Below are 16,283 nucleotides of genomic sequence, written 5' to 3'. Positions count from 1 at the left end.
GCCAGCGGGAAGGGGCTTCGTCTTTACCACTCTAATACTCCTCGCCCTCGTCTTCGCCCTCTCCCTCGGTGGAGTCCGCCCCAACTTCCTCGTAATCCTTCTCTAGCGCGGCCAGATCCTCTCGAGCTTCCGAGAATTCTCCTTCCTCCATCCCCTCTCCGACGTACCAGTGGACAAACGCTCTCTTTGCGTACATGAGGTCGAATTTGTGATCCAGCCGCGAGAACACCTCCGGCACGCTCGTCGAGTTTGAGATCATGCACACCGCGCGCTGGACCTTGGCCAGATCACCTCCCGGAACCACTGTCGGGGGCTGATAGTTGATCCCGCACTTGAATCCCGTGGGGCACCAGTCCACGAATTGGATCGTCCTCTTGGTTTTGATCGTTCCCACGGCCGAGTTTACGTCCTTTGGAACCACGTCCCCTCGGTACATGAGGCAGCAGGCCATGTACTTCCCGTGCCGTGGATCACACTTGGCCATCATGGAAGCCGGCTCGAAAATTGTGTTTGTGATCTCGGACACTGAGAGCTGCTCGTGGTAAGCTTTCTCGGCGGAGATGACTGGAGCATAGGACGAGAGCATGAAGTGGATCCGAGGATACGGCACCAGATTCGTCTGGAACTCGGTGAGATCGACGTTGAGAGCGCCATCAAATCGAAGCGAGGCCGTCAAGGATGATATCACCTATACAAGAAAACCACGATATGATCATATACTTTGACAATGGAAAACTTACTTGAGAGACGAGCCTGTTCAAGTTTGTGTATGTCGGACGCTCGATGTCCAGCGATCTTCTACAAATGTCATAAATGGCCTCGTTGTCAAGCATCACGGCGACGTCGGTGTGTTCTAGCAGAGAATGCGTCGACAAAACGCTGTTGTATGGCTCTACCACGGCCGTGGAGACTTGCGGCGAGGGATAAACCGTGAAAGCAAGCTTGGACTTCTTCCCGTAATCCACCGAGAGCCGCTCCAGCAAAAGAGAACCCAGCCCGGATCCGGTTCCACCTCCAGTTGCGTTGAAAACCATAAACCCTTGAAGCCCAGTGCAATTGTCCGCCAGCTTTCGTATCCGGTCTAGGCAAAGATCGACAATCTCCTTCCCAACTGCGAGAGACAATCACGCAACAAAGAAGAAACGAAATCAATCACCAGTTGTGAAAGGTTGATCCAAAAGTTCTCCAGTGCTCTTACTTGTGTAATGACCCCTCGCGAAATTGTTTGCCGCGTCTTCCTTGCCGCTGATAAGCTGCTCGGGATGGAAGAGTTGCCTGTAAGTCCCAGTTCTAACTTCGTCCACCACGGTCGGCTCCAGATCTAGAAAAACGCTCCGCGGGACGTGCTTCCCAGCTCCGGTCTCGCTGAAAAAAGTGTTGAAAGCGTCGTCACCGCCACCAACAGTCTTGTCGCTCGGCATTTGCCCATCCGGCTGCAAGGAAATCAAGAACACGAGGAGTCAGCATCCGTGGACCGAGATTTTGACAGGATTGACCTGGATTCCGTGCTCGAGGCAAAAGAGCTCCCAGCAAGCGTTTCCAATCTGGATCCCCGCCTGTCCAATGTGGATGGAAATACACTCTCTCATTGTGAGAACTCTTCGCTCTCTCTTCTTCTCCTTCTCTTTTTGGTCGCGCGCTCTTTTCTTCCTCCTCGCGCTTTTGGAAGAGGCGTTTTTCTATGGTTTTGTGATCGGGAGAATGGCGCTAAGAATCCCCCGCGCCCAGCGTCACGATTTTAACCGCCGTCAAATAACCGCCATGTTCAGCTGAAGTGGAAGGCCGGCTGAACTGTCAGCCGGCATTGGAAGTTCCCAAGATTCGAACCCATGACCGTTGATATTTAGGGCAAAGGGGCAAATTAGGGCAGACAAGAGCGATGATTGATGCCGTGCTCGTGATGAACACGCAGGGGAAGCCGCGGCTCGCCAAGTTTTACAAATCGCTGGTAGGATTTGGTTTTTTCTAGCGCTTGCTGATCGATCGATGGAATTTTTAGAGTCCAGTGAAGCAGCAAGAGATTGTGAGGAAGGTCTACTCTGGTAAGATTTTCTTTAGCGTGCCTTGGAGGTTTGTGATGGTTTTTCTTGGGAAGGTTTGTCTAGCAGAGCGGAGCATTTTTGTAACTTTGTCGAGGCGGATGAGATCTTTGGAGCTGTAAGTTTTCATTTCTCTCCTCCTTTATTTTCTTTTGAAGGGAGAGCTAAGATCTTGGACAGAGGACGAAGCTAGTTTACAAGCATTTCGCGACGCTCTATTTCGTGTTTGTGATCGATAGTGGAGAGAGCGAGCTGGGAATTCTCGATCTTATACAAGGTAACACTTTGTTACTTCGAAGATCCCGTTTCATTCACTCGGAAAAACTATAGTTTTTGTGGAGACTTTGGATAGCATCTTTAAGAACGTCTGTGAACTCGACATTGTATTTAACTTCAACAAGGTGTGATCATCCATTTTTTCTCTGTTTGTGATCTTACTCTTTTTTTTACCACTTCCAGGTAAACACTGTTCTTGATGAAATAGTGATGGGAGGCCAAGTTGTGGAGACTAACTCCACGGAGATTGTCAAATCTGTCCAAGAAATTTTTAAGTAAGTTCCTATCTGGTTTTTTTCTTGGCGTGCAAGTAAAGTCCTACTTTTTCCACAGGCTAGAGCGAGGATGAAAAAAGAAAAACCGAATTTTTTGTATTTTTTTTATTGGAACTCACTCTCACTCACAAAATTGTTCTAGAAGCCGCATTGGAAACAAAGATGGAAAACTCGCTCGATCTCTCTCGAGCTGGAAGAAGTTACGCGAGAAACAATCTGGAAGACGACTGGAAGTATGGAACGATGATCGGTGCTGAGGGTGCTGCTGGGAATGCTGGTGTCGATGGCTTGTTCTTCGCCTGGAGATCATGGCTGTGATCTCCCTTGTTCATCTTCTTCCCCTCCTGGATCAGAGCCTTGAGATCACAGTCGTGATCCTTCTTCTTGGCGATCGAGAAGGAATAGCAGCCGCAGAGAACCATCTTGTTGTCGTCGTTGCTGTCGCTGGGAAGAACTTCTGGAGCACCCATTGACGCTCTCGAAAAGCTGGAGGCTGGAGGACGAAGAGAGGTTTACGAGCCTTGATTTATATACTGGAAAAACACCGCCTCCCATTTTATGTTAAGCCAGCCGCAAAAAGCTTTAAACCAAGCACATTCTTTCAGCCGATCCATGCAGATTCTCAGATTCTAAGAAAACGTACTTGAAATTAGTGGTCTTCTTTTAGAGCCTCGAATTCTGTGGAGAAACGAATGTTGCCGGTCCTAAAGTCCTCGGATTCTGCGAGAAGAAAAGCGGTGTCAGACGAATGGTTTCTAGCGAGGAGCGAAACTCTCACCGGTTATTACCAAGCACGCAAGTTCCCTGCGGACATATCTCGCAAAAGCCTGAAAGATCGCGAGAGACATTAGAACTCGAGAAGATAAAACTTGATCTCGCTACTCGACCTGCACGTTAGCCAGTTGAGGACCGGATTTTGGCATTGGAGAGTCGTCTTCGGCAAACACATTTCTGTGTCGTGGAAAAAGAGTTAATAACAAAGTTCTTGAACATCTAAGAACTGGCATACCTCCAAAGAGCACGCTCCAAATCTTCTTTCATGGAAGATCCGCTTAGAGCTTTGTCATAAGCTACAGAGGCTCCATAGAAGTTCTTCTCGAGTTCCTTGAGCCACTTGGTGATTATCATTGTCATCTTTACCTGCGAAACGAGAGCAAAATTCCATCTTTTAGAAAGAATGCGAGAAAGAAAAGTATTCACGCACCCCTTCTTTGTAAATCCTTTGCTCCAAATCCAGATTGAAAACCTCGTACATCGTCTGCCCGATGTTCGCTCCCTTCTCTTCATTCCGGAGCCTCACAAGAACCATCCAGACGTGCAGCAAAAGCATCGCGTGGACAGTCCGGAACTTCTTCTCAAGTCCAAAGCCTGGAAAGAAAGAAGAACAAAAAAAAATCTGTCAAGAACGAGCAAAGAACAACCAAACAACAAGCAAATCAAACCAACTTACTGGAATAGAGCTCCGGATTCTCGACCTGGCTAGTGATCCGCGCATACAGCCGCTTGGCTCCACGAATTCGCGTGCTCTCTTTGCTGTAGAATCCAAGAACCTTGAGCATCAGGCCCCGGAATCCGCCCGGATGGGGCTCCACGTAGCGGATCATGGAGTCTGGCGGCAGTGCGAGCGAGCAGGGCTTGATCTTGTATCCAAATGCGTCCTCGAGACTTGCCTGCTCTGGCGCCGGGGCCGCCGCCGTCGCCATGGCCGCGCGTAATCTCCACCATGCCGCCGGTGGCCCAAGGCCGCGCTGGAGCTGGAGAGACCCTCGCCTAAGTAGCGCCATTCTCTCTTTGCCCTAACCTCTACTCTCTCTCTCTCTCTCTCTCTCTTTCATTCCCTGCCCATTGAGGGCATACTGGCAAGTCTTTGTAGAACTTTCTCTTTAGGTGATAACAGCACATTCTTTCTTTGTTTTAAAACTCCATTGTCTTGATGGCCCTTGGAAGAATTGCTTTCTTTATTACAGTGTGTTGGCCCTGCCCAATGCCCATTGTGGGCATACTGATAAAGTTTTAATTTTTTTTGTTTTGTTTTAGAACTCCTTTCTCCATTGAGGGCATTTTCTCTATTGTCTTGATAACAGTGTGCTATGGCTCAATTTGGTTTTGGCATTGGAATGTACCCTCCCACAATTAGGCCAACATACTGCCTAATTAGTTCTTAAGTTATGAACTTACCAAAGTTCATAAGTGCTTTGTTTTAGAAGAACTTTCTTGATAACAATGTGTTGGGCTATTGAGGGTAACTTTTTTGCTTGGTGGTGTTTTAGAAGAACTTCTATAACAGTGTGCCCAATGCCCTCAATGGGCATTCTTAAGTAAGTCTTAAGAACTTCCTTCTCTATACCAGTGTTGGCCCTGCCCAGTGCCCATTGGGGGCGTTTTTCTTAACTTTCTTCTGCAATGCTGGTAGGTTTTTTGCCTGAGAAGAACTTCACTTTTGTCTTGATAACAGTGTGTTGGCCCTGCCCAATGTTGAGGGGCATACTGGTAAGTTCTTTGTTTTAGAAGAACTTTTCTCTTGTCTGATAACAAGGTGGCCATACTGGTAAGTTTCTTGTTGAAATTCTTTATTATCTTCATAATAAAGAAGTGCTATGCCCTTTGAGGGCATTTTTGGAAGCATTTCCTTCGCTATTGTTTTGATAACAAAAAGTTGGGAGAACAGAGTCTCTTTTCTCTTTCCCGAGGAAATGAGAGGTGATCTTTCGCTGGTGGAAGGACAGAAATCGAGAGCTCGCTGTTTTAATGGATTGCGATTACGATATTGATTGATTCAATGCAAACAACTAGTCCCGTGAAAAGTTAAGCTTCCAAATCCGGATCAAACGGAGTGTGATATCAGGAGGAAGAATTTCACGAGTAAAGTTCGTACGCAACTATAAGAGTGTCGTGTTAATTGATGGCTGGCCGGCCAGTCTGTGTGACACTGCTGCGAGAAAGAAGGAAGAAAAGTGGAGAGAAAAAAAGGATTTTTTTTTGGTTCATGAGTCAGTCACGGGCCAAGCAAAAACGACTTTTTCGTGCATAAATGCCCAGTTTTTTCAGGTTTTTTTTCTCTCCTTTTTTTTTTGAGCAGCAGTCAAGCAAGGTTGCTGCTGTTGCAGCTTCAATCACTCTCATTTGTGATCTCTTGTTTGTCCACTGCAGCGAAATTGTTTTCCTTCGTTTACTTTCTCTTCTTTCTTTCCGAAGAGTTGCTCTCAGTTGCAATCTCTTCTTTTGTCTCCGCTTGCTAGGAGGAAGAACGGCAAAAAAGAAAAAAAAAGAGAAAAAAACCCAAAGCAAGAACACCATAGCCAGGACCTTAAAGTTGGATCATGTAGTACTACTCAATGGCTCCAAGTGTGTGAGTTTATTTTCTCTCTCCTAGTTTTTTTTTCCTTTCCTGGGTCGAGTCGAGCGAGGGAAGGCTTTGATGATGGCGAGTGGCACTGGAGCCTGGCGCTCTTAGCTGCATTGTTCTTCACTTGGGTCTTGCCAAACGGCCGTAAGGATTCGTGGGTTTCTCCCAAGAAGACTGTTCTCTCGCTCTTCCCTGATCATGTCTCTCGTCGCCCTGGCGGCAGCAGCACCGCCATCACCACCGAGCTCCTCCAGCGGCAATGTAGCTTCCGCCGCCTCCACTCCACCGCCAAGTTCTTCCTCCTCTTGTTCCTCCTCCTCCTCATCGTCCTCCTCGTCCATCCAGAGCGACGAGTTTGCGATGGCTTCTACGCGGCAGCTCTCCGACACCACCGAGTCCATCGACTCCGACTTGGACTCCATCGAAGAGGAAGAAGAAGAAGAAGTGGGAGGAGAGATAGAAGACGAGGAAGAAGATGGAGGAGGGACGAGTAACTTGGGCCCGATCATCTCACTCAAGCAACACCTCGAGCTCGACAAGGTAAGCGAAGCTTTTCCTCCATCCCCAAGAGCTAACGAAGCAAATCATCCAGGAGGACGAAAGCTTGCGGAGGTGGAAGGAACAGCTCCTTGGTCTTGACAAGAATCTCCTCCTCGACATGGATGGTTTGTAGCCTCGATCGAATTCTCCACAAAAATCCATTTTTTTCCTTCAAACAGGTGTTGCTGGTGGCGAGATGGAGCCGGCCGTGAAAGTCCTGACGCTGGGAATCGAGGCCGAGGGCCGTCCACACTTAAAACTCTCGCTCCCCTTCGCTTCCAAGAGCCATGCGTTCACTCTCAAGGAAGGCTCGAGCTATCGGCTTTGTTTCACCTTCGTTGTCAGTCACAACATCGTCTCAGGCCTCACGTACGTGAACACTGTCTGGAAGAATGGCCTTCGAGGTACGCACAAAGCTCAAAGCTGGCTCTTTCAGATCTTTCCCCGTCTTAAAACTTAGCAAAACGCGATTTTTACAGTGGATCACACTCGAACAATGCTAGGAACTTTTGGACCCCGGGCAGAGCCTTACACTCACTTCACTGACGAGGAGACAACACCCTGTGGGATTCTAGCTCGCGGTTCTTACTCGGCAAAGACAAAGGTATGAATGAGATCCCGAAACTTCGCAATCGCTCTCACTCACTCTCACTCGATCAAAACAGTTCCTAGATGACGACAAGAGATGTTATCTGGAGCTGGACTACACATTTAACATCAGAAAGGACTGGCACTGACCCAAGACTCGTAAGCGTTTAACGCAAGAAGAACAAAAAAATCCAGTTTTTCTTTCGTTTCTTTCCTCCAGCATGCAAGCAAGCAAGCAGCAAGCAGTGCTTAACTCACATGAATTGTGAATGGAGGACTGCTGTAACACTGGCTTTTGTGTTGTTGCTTCTTTCCAACAGAGTTTACTTGAGCAACACCGACTAGACTGTACTCACCTGGAACGAGAAAGCACAGCTCGAACGAGTGAATGTGTTGGCCTTGCGAAGCACTGATGCTGGCTTCAATCCCACTCATGCTTCCTGCTCGAGAAGATCGACGATCAGTCCAACCAAAACCGAGGAGGAAGTGCCAACTTACCAGACCACATTACCGAATTTAGGCAACTAGACGAAGTCACGTCCAGGCAAGTGACGCTCAGCTCCATGGAGATCTCATCTTTCGTGTTGTTGGTCACGATCATCTCGACTGGAGTGAGCTCGCAAGCCTCTACCGAGCGCTGGCCATTGTTCTGCTCGCTCGCCAGCCGGAAGTTAAACGTGAGAGGATTGGACGCTAGAATCTGTGACATGGACTCCTGGACCGCTGCTCGAATGGCATCCGCAACTTGGAGCTCGCCAACGCTGTTTCGTCCCCACTGCCACCTGAACTTCACCTGGTTGATGCTCGTCGAGACTTCCCCTGGTTTGATCTCATCTCTTTCAGAGCTTCCAGTGATCCCGAGCTTGTCGAAAGGTATGAGAACGCGAGAGCTACACTTGCAATCAATCCGGCTGCTGCTTTTGTAGCCTCCATCTTCCTTCTCGTCACCCACACTAACCTGTATCTCGAATGGAACCTCAGCGGGATTCCATAGCTCCAGCTCCAAGAATTGTAAACTCCAGCATCCTCTGTAAGGATCGATCCTCAGTGGTGGTGATCTTTCTTCGGTGCTGTTGACTAAAGCTGGAACTTCCATGGAAAGTAGACGAGCTTGCACCAAAGAGAGTCCTTTTTTTACGTGTAGTTGCAAAGGAAGAGCGAGCTGCCTTCCTAGGGGTGTAGAATCATCGCTCTCTGGACCTGGAAGTAGAGGAAGTATAAGAACTTTGTACTACAAGCTCTTGCGAAAGAGAACAAAACTTGCCTGCGTAGTGAACGAGAACAAGTGGATGAACTCCGCGATTGTTCTCTGGATTTGTTTCAAGACCAGCTCGAATCTCCACTGGGACCAAAACGCGAGCGCCTGGAGCTAGAGGGAGTGCTGCCTCGAGAGCTTCGTGGTTGATACGAATGGAATGCTCCTTTTGCTTCGTGCTGACGCTCAAGCTGGCTTGCAAAACGGCCACACTCCCGGCATTGGCGAGCGCGATCTCGACTTCACGGCTTTCTCCTTCGTGCATAACTATGTCTCCATCGCCGCCGACGATGTGAGCAGATAGTAAAGGCAACGGTGGTGCCACCGGAATGCTCCCGGCTGGTGTAAACTTGTCCCTGTGATGTTCACCTCGAAAGGGATCCACCAAAGTCGAGCCTTTGGCCGCCAGAGCCACCATTTCTTCCACTTCCTCAAAGAGATGCTCGGTCACCACGCCAGTGAAGTTGACAAAGCATCCCCGTACCGTAACACTGCCTGTTTCTCTCGGAACTCCCGATAGAGTTAGAATCTGCGATGTGTTGGGAGGCAGTGTGAGTGACACTGGCGAAGCCTCGAAAGCAGCACCATCGACCGAGAGCGCTATGGACTCGGCAGTAACTTGGAACGTAGACGGGTTTGCCACAGCGACGAGAACTTCCACCATCTCGTCCACCACCCAAGTGATAGTATCCTTGCTGCTACCGCTGCTGTTGCCACTGGCCGTGTTGTTTGCTTTGCTCGCCGTGGCTGACATTGGAGTGTAGATAAAAGGACCAGTCGAGGCCGTGGATTCAATCCACCACTCTTTCTTTCCAGCAACTTTCCGGATGATCTCTGTTTGTGGCTGCGATGGACACGAAGGTAGCGAGAGCAACCTGGTGAAAAGAACTCTCTTAGAGATGCTACGAAAACAACGAGCTCTGTACCTTATAAACGGGAGAGAAGGGACTGAGCAGCGAGTTCCAGGGGGTAGCCTTGCAGAAGCACTGACGAGCGCGGCAACCAAGCTGGCCTGAGCGAAAGGTGTGATGTATGGGTAGTGATATCTCAACAGTCTCGCTCCAGCACTCCAGGCAAGTAATGGATCGCCTGCTCGGACAGCGGCCGCTAACACATCACCCAGCACATTAATTTGCAGAGCGTTCCAATCCCCTGACACTACCTCTGGTGACGTCTCGCATGAATCGCTTTGATCAGGCTCCTTTTGCTACAAGAAGAAAAAACCACAAGTGAGAACACACAAGGATAGGAATAAAACTTCGAAAACTTTGAAAGTGTTTCTCCGAGAAGAACTAAAAGCTTACCTTGATCGAAGACTTGTTTACGTATTCCACGCCGTAGGATCTGGCAGCGAGCAAGAGAAGCTGCAGTGCGCTGTTTGCAGCCTTGGTGGTTTCTTGCGATTGATAGTAATGGGCTACTTGACGGGAGAAGAACGCAGACTTTCGCTCGTAACCAAGAGTCCCAAAAATGCGAGCCACCTCCACGAACAACACAACCTGGTCGTTGACATCGGTTAAGTTTCTTCCGACTTCCACGGCGTTGCTGAGAAGCTCGCAGACTTCTCTCGACAGCTCGTTTCCACGCTCCCTTCTGCGCACCAAAGGCAAAATCTTGTCTCCCTTTAGTTCCTAGAAAATCCATAAGGTTTTACCGGCAGAGGAAGCGAGCCAGTTTCAGTTGTGCCTCGACTTCGAATATATATGCAGAACAACTGAAAAAGAAGAAAGACAAAGTGAGAATTGTGTCGAGTTTCGAGTGATACATACCGCCTGTATAGCTGAATGGCTTCGTAGTATTTATATCGCACCTCATCCTCAAGAAGTATGTCTGATTCAACACCCGGGGTTACCTGCAAGCTTCATATATCAGAAACAAAGATGAAAGATGGCGAGAAGAACTTGAGATCTTACGACAAGAGCGCAAATGCTGCCTTCGATCTCGCCAGCATTCCAAAGCGAATCACCAGTGTGCCTTGACAACTCCATAGCGGTGTTGTAATGCGAGATAGCATCGGCAGGAGAGCCAGCGAGTAGACTGTAATCTCCCATTGTCTTCTGGACACGCTCCAGCCTCCGCCGTTTGGCTTTGCTAACCTTCGAAGAGTCGATGATCCAACAATCAGCATTTCATTCTTTTCCATAGATCAAGCAAGAAAAAACTTTCACCCACCTCTTCGGAGCTGAGCGAGACGTGTGAGTCCATTGGCGTTGTGAGCGTCGCTCCCATGGGCTCCGCGAGAAGAACTCGGCTTTCAAAAGCCATGAGGATCGATGCTGCAAAGTCGTGCATCAGAGTTCCGACGTGATGCTTGAGCATTTGCTTGTCAACCGGAGGAAACAGCACCATCTGCTGCCTCTTCTTGTCATCCTGCTCCACCTGATTTAAAAGTTTTCACGATCGAATCCATCAGTTCAAAGAAGAACAAAGCAAAGCCAAAGAAAACTCCTAAGAACTCTAAATGCCAAAAGAGTGAAAGAAACCCTTCGGTATGCCAAAAAAATGAAATGGAGATTAAATGAATCCATCAGTTCAAGGAAGAACAACAGCAAAGCCTACGACAGAAAAGAAAAGTTCTAAGAAATCTAAATGCCAGAAAGAGTGAAAGCAAACACTTTGGTATGCCAAAAGCCTTCTAGAACAAGCAAATCCCACAAACCAAAAGAGAGAGCTCGTAAAGCCTGCTAGAAAGAAATGTATGTTCTAGCCACCCCAAAGACAAAGTAAAGGAAGAGAAAACAAAGAGAGAAAGGAAGAACACCAAAATGCCGCTTCTGGGCAAATGCTGTAAGGAAGGGAATAGGAGCAAATACCTGTTCTTGGGTGGGAGAGAAGGCAAAGCACCTCCTCGTTTGCGCGGCCGGGTACTCGTTGCAAATCTCCACGAATTTCTCATACGCGGCGTCCAGATCCGCCACATCGGGGCAATGGAGCACGCCAATGCAGCCATGGACCTTGCGATGCGCCTGGAAATCCTCCCACTGGCTTCGATTCGCCCTGCCAATCACGAATTGGAAGCGCAGGCATCCATTCTCCCAGGGCTGGAGACCAAATGGGCTCTTCTGGTCCTCCTTGTAGAAGCTGCTGGTGGCTTGGAGCTCGATCCGGGCGTGCTGGGTCACCATCTCCGTGTAGTCGCGGAGGCGATGGAGAGGCATCGATCCAACGCCGACCACCACCACACGGATCTTGCATCCATTCTCGATGCACACGTCCGGCTCCATCGCCCAAAAGATGCAAAGCTTGATCCTACCTGTTGCCGGATTCGAACACCCGACTTTGTCATTTTGATTACTACACTAAAATTAATTCAATTAAATTATATATTCTTGTTATTATTGATTAAAATTTATTACAATAATATATTTATGTACATTTTCTGTATCCTTTCCACATTCACATTTACAAATTTTAAGGTTTGTAAACATTTCCTAAATGGACATTTTATGTTATATTATTAATATTAACGTTACAGACCAAACTAATTAAATAATTCTATGTATAAATTTTATCATTCAACTTTGAAAAACCTGAAGTATAAAGTTGTATCGAAGTAGCCTATCAATTCTACTCCTCAAAAAATGCAGCTTTGAGATCATCTACGGATTTTTTCCTGGCATCGATTATGTCACGAACGTCCTTCTCGGTCAAAGCGAGAGCACCATCTCCAGCAACGATTCGGATCAAGCTCTGGAAGAAGAGCTTGGTATGATCGCTAGAACCAGATCCAGGAACTCTCACATCCGGCAGCGTAAACTCCTTGCGGGGCACGTAGAGCATCCCATGGACATACTCCCCGTCTGGATACATAGCATACGAGTCCTTGGAATGTTTCCGCAGGAAACCAGTGCCATCCTTGAGCATTTTGTCGAAGTTCTCATCGCCCCTGCTATGACTGCCAATGAAAAAACAAAATCGCAACTTTGATTAGCGAAAAGAAACATTATACTCACCTCCACACTTTCACAACTCGATTGTTCTCCACTTTGACGATGCCAAAAAGAAAATACACGCCATATATCCAGTTGTTGTTGCCCCAAGCCTGCAGAAATATTGGAGCAAAACGACCCCTTCTCATATTTGCAATGCCCTCCTTATTGGAAATATAAGCTCCAGCTTGATAGATCTCATTTTTGGTAGCAGTGTCCTGGTTAAAGAACAAACCAATAGCATGCTAACCATTCCAAGTACAAGGCTTACCCATGTACATTCGACTATCAAAACGGTAACCAGATTGTCCAATGTTTCAACTCGTCGGTCACGAACCAAGACCTGGAAGCCATGCTTGGTTTGAGTTTCATTAGAGTTATCAATATCATTTACGTGCTGCAAAAGCATTCCATGGATCAAGGAAAACCTGGAAAACATTGCAAAGACTTACTTCCGCGTTAACTAGTACGCTCTCAAGATGATCATCGTCGCCTCCTGCTAACCTTGGTGTTCGACTTTCACCATCCACATTCATTTCAAGAACTTGACTAGGTGTTAGAGAAACCCTCGGAATAGAATCCGGTTTTGTGATCTTGTAAAGGTCCAGCGTTAACGCTCCATGCACCATGATCTTTCCAGGCTCTTTGTAAGAACTGCACAAGGGAATCGTTCGCATGAACTCAATGGAATTATGGAGACTTACACTGCAGCGTCCAGTGATGCGTCGATAATCTCTCCCATGGCAGCACGCAAAGCACCCGGGTCCATGGATCTGTTGTCCCCGATTTTGTCGCAAACAATAGGAAACGGCAATTCCTCGACCACTCGAACGAATGGATTGTTTGCAACAAAATCATTGTGGTTGTATTGGCTGGGAACTTGCTTGTCCCCCGAAGAATCGCCGCCTGTAAACATTAGATTGCAGAACCCTAGATCCTAAAACTATGCCATCCTACTCCTTGAGAAGATCAAGACATCCTTTTTTTTTTCTTTTTTGATTTTTTACCTTTGTGAGCTAGAAAACTCGATGACTTCTAGAACACTCCTCTCTGTTTTTTTTTTTTTTTTTTTTTTGTTCTTTTCTTTGATAGCTTATAGAAGCTATTAGCTTAGAAAACTGTACGACTAACCGGTTTCTTTCATGGATTTTTTGCAGCAGATGGCGAGCGACAAAACTGTTGGAGGTGGAAACGATGCTTTCAACACGTTGACTGGAAAGCATGTCCCTCGGAGTGTCTTCCTGGACCTTGAGCCGACAGGGGTGGACGTAGTCAGGACCAGAACTTACAGGCAGCTTATCAGTGTCAAGGGCTGCCAAAAAATGCAGCTTTGAGATCGGCTTTGGCCTTGTTTCTGACGCCGATAATGTCATGAACGTCCTTCTCGGTCCAAGCGAGAGCACCATCTCCAGCAATGATTCGGATCAAGCTCTGGAAGAACAGCTTGCTGTGGTCGGTGCCTCCAGAGCCGCCAACTGAGACATCCGGCATCTTAAACAGCTTGCGAGGCACATAGAGCATCCCATGGACGTACTCTCCATCTGGATATGTAGTATACAAATCCTTGGACTGCTCCCGTAGGAAGGTAGTTCCTACTCGAAGCATTCTTTTAAAGTTTTTGCCTCCTTTGGTACTGCATCAAAATTAAATTGTCAACAACCAAACTAAAAGGAAAACACATAAAACACTTACCTCCGCACTCGCACAACCTGGTTATTCTTCACTTGGATGTAGCCGAAAAGAAAAAACGCTCCATACATCCAATTATCTCTGCCCCAAGCTTGCAGAAATATTGGTGCAAATCGGCCCTTCTTCATATTCGCAATTCCATCCTTTTTTGAAACATAAGCTGCCGCCTGATAGATCTTATTTTTGGTAGCCGAGTCCTTACGAAACAGAGACGTTAGCTCAGGCAAGGCAAGGGCCAGCACTTACCCACGTACATTCTACAACCAAAGCTGTAACCTGATTGTCACCAGTGTCGCCAGCGATTCGTCGATCGTGAACCAGGAGTTTAAACTCATACGTCGTTTTGTCCTTGCCAGTGACATCTTCGGGATCGTCTCCCTCATGATGGAGCTCAATCTCCTCATTGGAGCTCGTTGTTGAAGCCCTCTCATCCACATCTACGTGCTGCAAAAGAGAGTTGTAAATAAAACTAAACAGCATGGAATGTTACCTCAACCAGAACTGAGATGCCTTCGAAATCCTCTTCCTCCTCTGTCTCTCCGGGTTCAATCTCATCAGCACTTTCATCCGATGTAGAAGCCCCCGAGGCAGTAGCCCCCGATGTAGCAGCCGCAGCAACTGCACCCGGTGTATCAATCGGCAGTGGAGATGCTGGTTTGGTCAGTTTGTAAAGGTCGAGAGTCAAAGCTCCGTGAACGATGCGTCCGCCAACTTCAGTGGTCGGCTGCTCGTAAGAACTGCATAAAATCGAACTTGAAACGCATGATCCGAATGCAAACATCACTTACATTGCAGCATCAAGAGATGCGTCGATAATCTCTTCCATGGCAGCACGCAAAGCAGCCGGGTCCATGGATTTGCCATCCCCAATTTTGTCACCGGCCATTGCTCGCATAAAACGGGGGGACACCTCGTGTACCACCACAAAGGGATTGTTGGCCTTAAAAACGTTTTGATTGTACTGGCTCGGTGGGAAATTGAGAACATCGATTTCTTTCTTAAGATATATGAGAAATTAGTAAAAAAACTATTTACAGCTATAAGAAACTTACTTTGCTCAGCTGCAAAGCATGAACTCTCGCACAGTCCAACCCTAAAACCAGCTAAGAGGAGGTCTCAGGTTCAAGTTCCTTGGGAACTTTTTACGATTGTCATCTGGTCAATCGGCGCCGTCGGATGGGGCGTTGTGGTCCTCAAATGACAGCAAAGATCTTGCCTTGTCCTCTTGGCTTATGAGAGTAGAGGATTTCCTGTATTCCATAAAAATTAGAAGATCGTCGTCGGAGTGCAATTGCCACCCAGGAATCATAGCGCAGATTGTTGCTTTGGTCACTCTCTTCTCCTCGGCCATCTCCGAGCTTCTCTTGTTCTCCTCCTGGAGAGTAGGAAGAAAGAACACACACGAGTTAGACACATAAGTACAGGAGAGATACCTTGATCGAAGACTTGTTTACGTAGTCGCACGCCGTAGGATCTGCAACGAGCGAGAGAAGCTCCAGTGCAGCAGGCTTGGTGGATTCTTGCGATTGATAGTAATGGGCTACTTGACGGGGGAAGAACGCAGACTTCCACTCGTAGACAGGAGTTCCGAAAATGCAAGCAACCTCCACGAACAGTACAGCCTGGTCGTTGACATTGGTTAAGTTTCTTCCGACTTCCACGGCGTTGCTGAGAAGCTCGCAGACTTCTCTCGACAGCTCGTTTCCTTCTATGCACCAAAGGCAAAATCTGTTCCTAGAAAATCCGTAAGCTTTTACGGCAGAGGAAGCGAGCCATTTTCAGCTGTGCCTCAACTTCGAATATATACGCAGAACAACTGAAAACGAAAGAAAGACAAAGTGAGAATTGTGTTGAGTTTCGAACCGCCTGTATAGATGAATTGCTTCGTAGTATTTATATCGCACCTCATCCTCGAGAAGTATGTCTGATTCAACACCCGGGGTTACCTGCAAGCTTCATATATCAGAAACAAAGATGAAAGATGGCGAGAAGAACTTGAGATCTTACGACAAGAGCGCAAATGCTGCCTTCGATCTCGCCAGCATTCCAAAGCGAATCACCAGTGTGCCTTGACAACTCCATAGCGGTGTTGTAATGCGAGATAGCATCGGCAGGAGAGCCAGCTAGTAGACTGTAATCTCCCATTGTCTTCTGGACACGCTCCAGCCTCCGCCGTTTGGCTTTGCTAACCTTCGAAGAGTCAATGATCGCATTTCATTCCTTTCTCATAGATCAAGCAAGAAAATACTTTCAATCACCTTGAGCGAGACGTGTGAGTCCATTGGAGTTGTGAGCGTCGCTCCGCAAGAAGAACTCGGCTTTCAAAAGCCATGAGGATCGACGCAG

General features: G+C 47.5%; 5 protein-coding genes across 9 annotated transcripts; 2 read left to right on the top strand and 3 right to left on the bottom strand.

The window, feature by feature from the left end:
- Window positions 1-31: 31 nt before the first annotated feature.
- Window positions 32-1,589, bottom strand: LOC9647893 (tubulin alpha chain). The gene is made up of 4 exons (XM_002980193.1): window positions 1,497-1,589; window positions 1,199-1,433; window positions 741-1,111; window positions 32-688 (listed from the first exon to the last, which is right to left on the bottom strand). The coding sequence occupies exons 1-4, from the start codon at window positions 1,587-1,589 to the stop codon at window positions 32-34; spliced, it is 1,356 nt and encodes a 451-aa protein (XP_002980239.1).
- A 266-nt stretch (window positions 1,590-1,855) lies between these two features.
- On the top strand, window positions 1,856-3,197 carry LOC9647522 (AP-3 complex subunit sigma). 2 transcript variants are annotated; one of them, XM_024685193.1, is made up of 7 exons: window positions 1,856-1,948; window positions 2,000-2,042; window positions 2,096-2,157; window positions 2,220-2,316; window positions 2,370-2,440; window positions 2,499-2,590; window positions 2,649-3,197. In XM_024685193.1, the coding sequence occupies exons 1-7, from the start codon at window positions 1,880-1,882 to the stop codon at window positions 2,662-2,664; spliced, it is 450 nt and encodes a 149-aa protein (XP_024540961.1). In that variant the 5' UTR covers window positions 1,856-1,879; the 3' UTR covers window positions 2,665-3,197. The 2 variants fall into 2 exon arrangements, with proteins under 2 accessions (XP_024540961.1, XP_002980401.1); XM_002980355.2 differs by lacking the exon at window positions 2,649-3,197 and having other exon boundaries at window positions 2,499-2,594.
- Window positions 2,664-4,403, bottom strand: LOC9647892. Of its 3 annotated transcripts, none has more exons than XM_024685191.1 (7): window positions 4,041-4,403; window positions 3,795-3,958; window positions 3,600-3,730; window positions 3,478-3,541; window positions 3,369-3,417; window positions 3,234-3,310; window positions 2,664-3,170 (listed from the first exon to the last, which is right to left on the bottom strand). In XM_024685191.1, the coding sequence occupies exons 1-6, from the start codon at window positions 4,372-4,374 to the stop codon at window positions 3,240-3,242; spliced, it is 813 nt and encodes a 270-aa protein (XP_024540959.1). In that variant the 5' UTR covers window positions 4,375-4,403; the 3' UTR covers window positions 2,664-3,170; window positions 3,234-3,239. The 3 variants fall into 3 exon arrangements, with proteins under 3 accessions (XP_024540959.1, XP_024540960.1, XP_024540958.1); XM_024685192.1 differs by having other exon boundaries at window positions 2,664-3,123; XM_024685190.1 differs by having other exon boundaries at window positions 2,673-3,310.
- Window positions 4,404-5,856: 1,453 nt separating this feature from the next.
- Window positions 5,857-7,399, top strand: LOC9647521 (rho GDP-dissociation inhibitor 1). Of its 2 annotated transcripts, XM_024685189.1 has the most exons (6): window positions 5,857-6,476; window positions 6,529-6,601; window positions 6,656-6,880; window positions 6,956-7,080; window positions 7,142-7,223; window positions 7,285-7,399. In XM_024685189.1, exons 1-5 carry the CDS (start codon window positions 6,135-6,137, stop codon window positions 7,211-7,213), a joined length of 837 nt encoding a protein of 278 aa, XP_024540957.1. In that variant the 5' UTR covers window positions 5,857-6,134; the 3' UTR covers window positions 7,214-7,223; window positions 7,285-7,399. The 2 variants fall into 2 exon arrangements, with proteins under 2 accessions (XP_024540957.1, XP_002980400.2); XM_002980354.2 differs by having other exon boundaries at window positions 5,863-6,476; window positions 7,142-7,374.
- Window positions 7,245-11,576, bottom strand: LOC9647891 (trafficking protein particle complex II-specific subunit 120 homolog). The gene is made up of 10 exons (XM_024685188.1): window positions 11,133-11,576; window positions 10,492-10,698; window positions 10,233-10,415; window positions 10,089-10,171; window positions 9,974-10,033; window positions 9,624-9,912; window positions 9,246-9,526; window positions 8,329-9,194; window positions 7,563-8,264; window positions 7,245-7,504 (listed from the first exon to the last, which is right to left on the bottom strand). The coding sequence occupies exons 1-10, from the start codon at window positions 11,541-11,543 to the stop codon at window positions 7,314-7,316; spliced, it is 3,273 nt and encodes a 1,090-aa protein (XP_024540956.1). The 5' UTR covers window positions 11,544-11,576; the 3' UTR covers window positions 7,245-7,313.
- Between the last annotated feature and the right edge of the window lie 4,707 nt (window positions 11,577-16,283).

Source organism: Selaginella moellendorffii, unplaced genomic scaffold, assembly GCF_000143415.4.
Source record: "Selaginella moellendorffii unplaced genomic scaffold, v1.0 SELMOscaffold_44, whole genome shotgun sequence".
Classification (NCBI taxonomy): Eukaryota; Viridiplantae; Streptophyta; class Lycopodiopsida; order Selaginellales; family Selaginellaceae; genus Selaginella; species Selaginella moellendorffii.
Note: the sequence above shows the minus strand (reverse complement) of the source record. Positions and strands in the feature narration are given on the sequence as shown.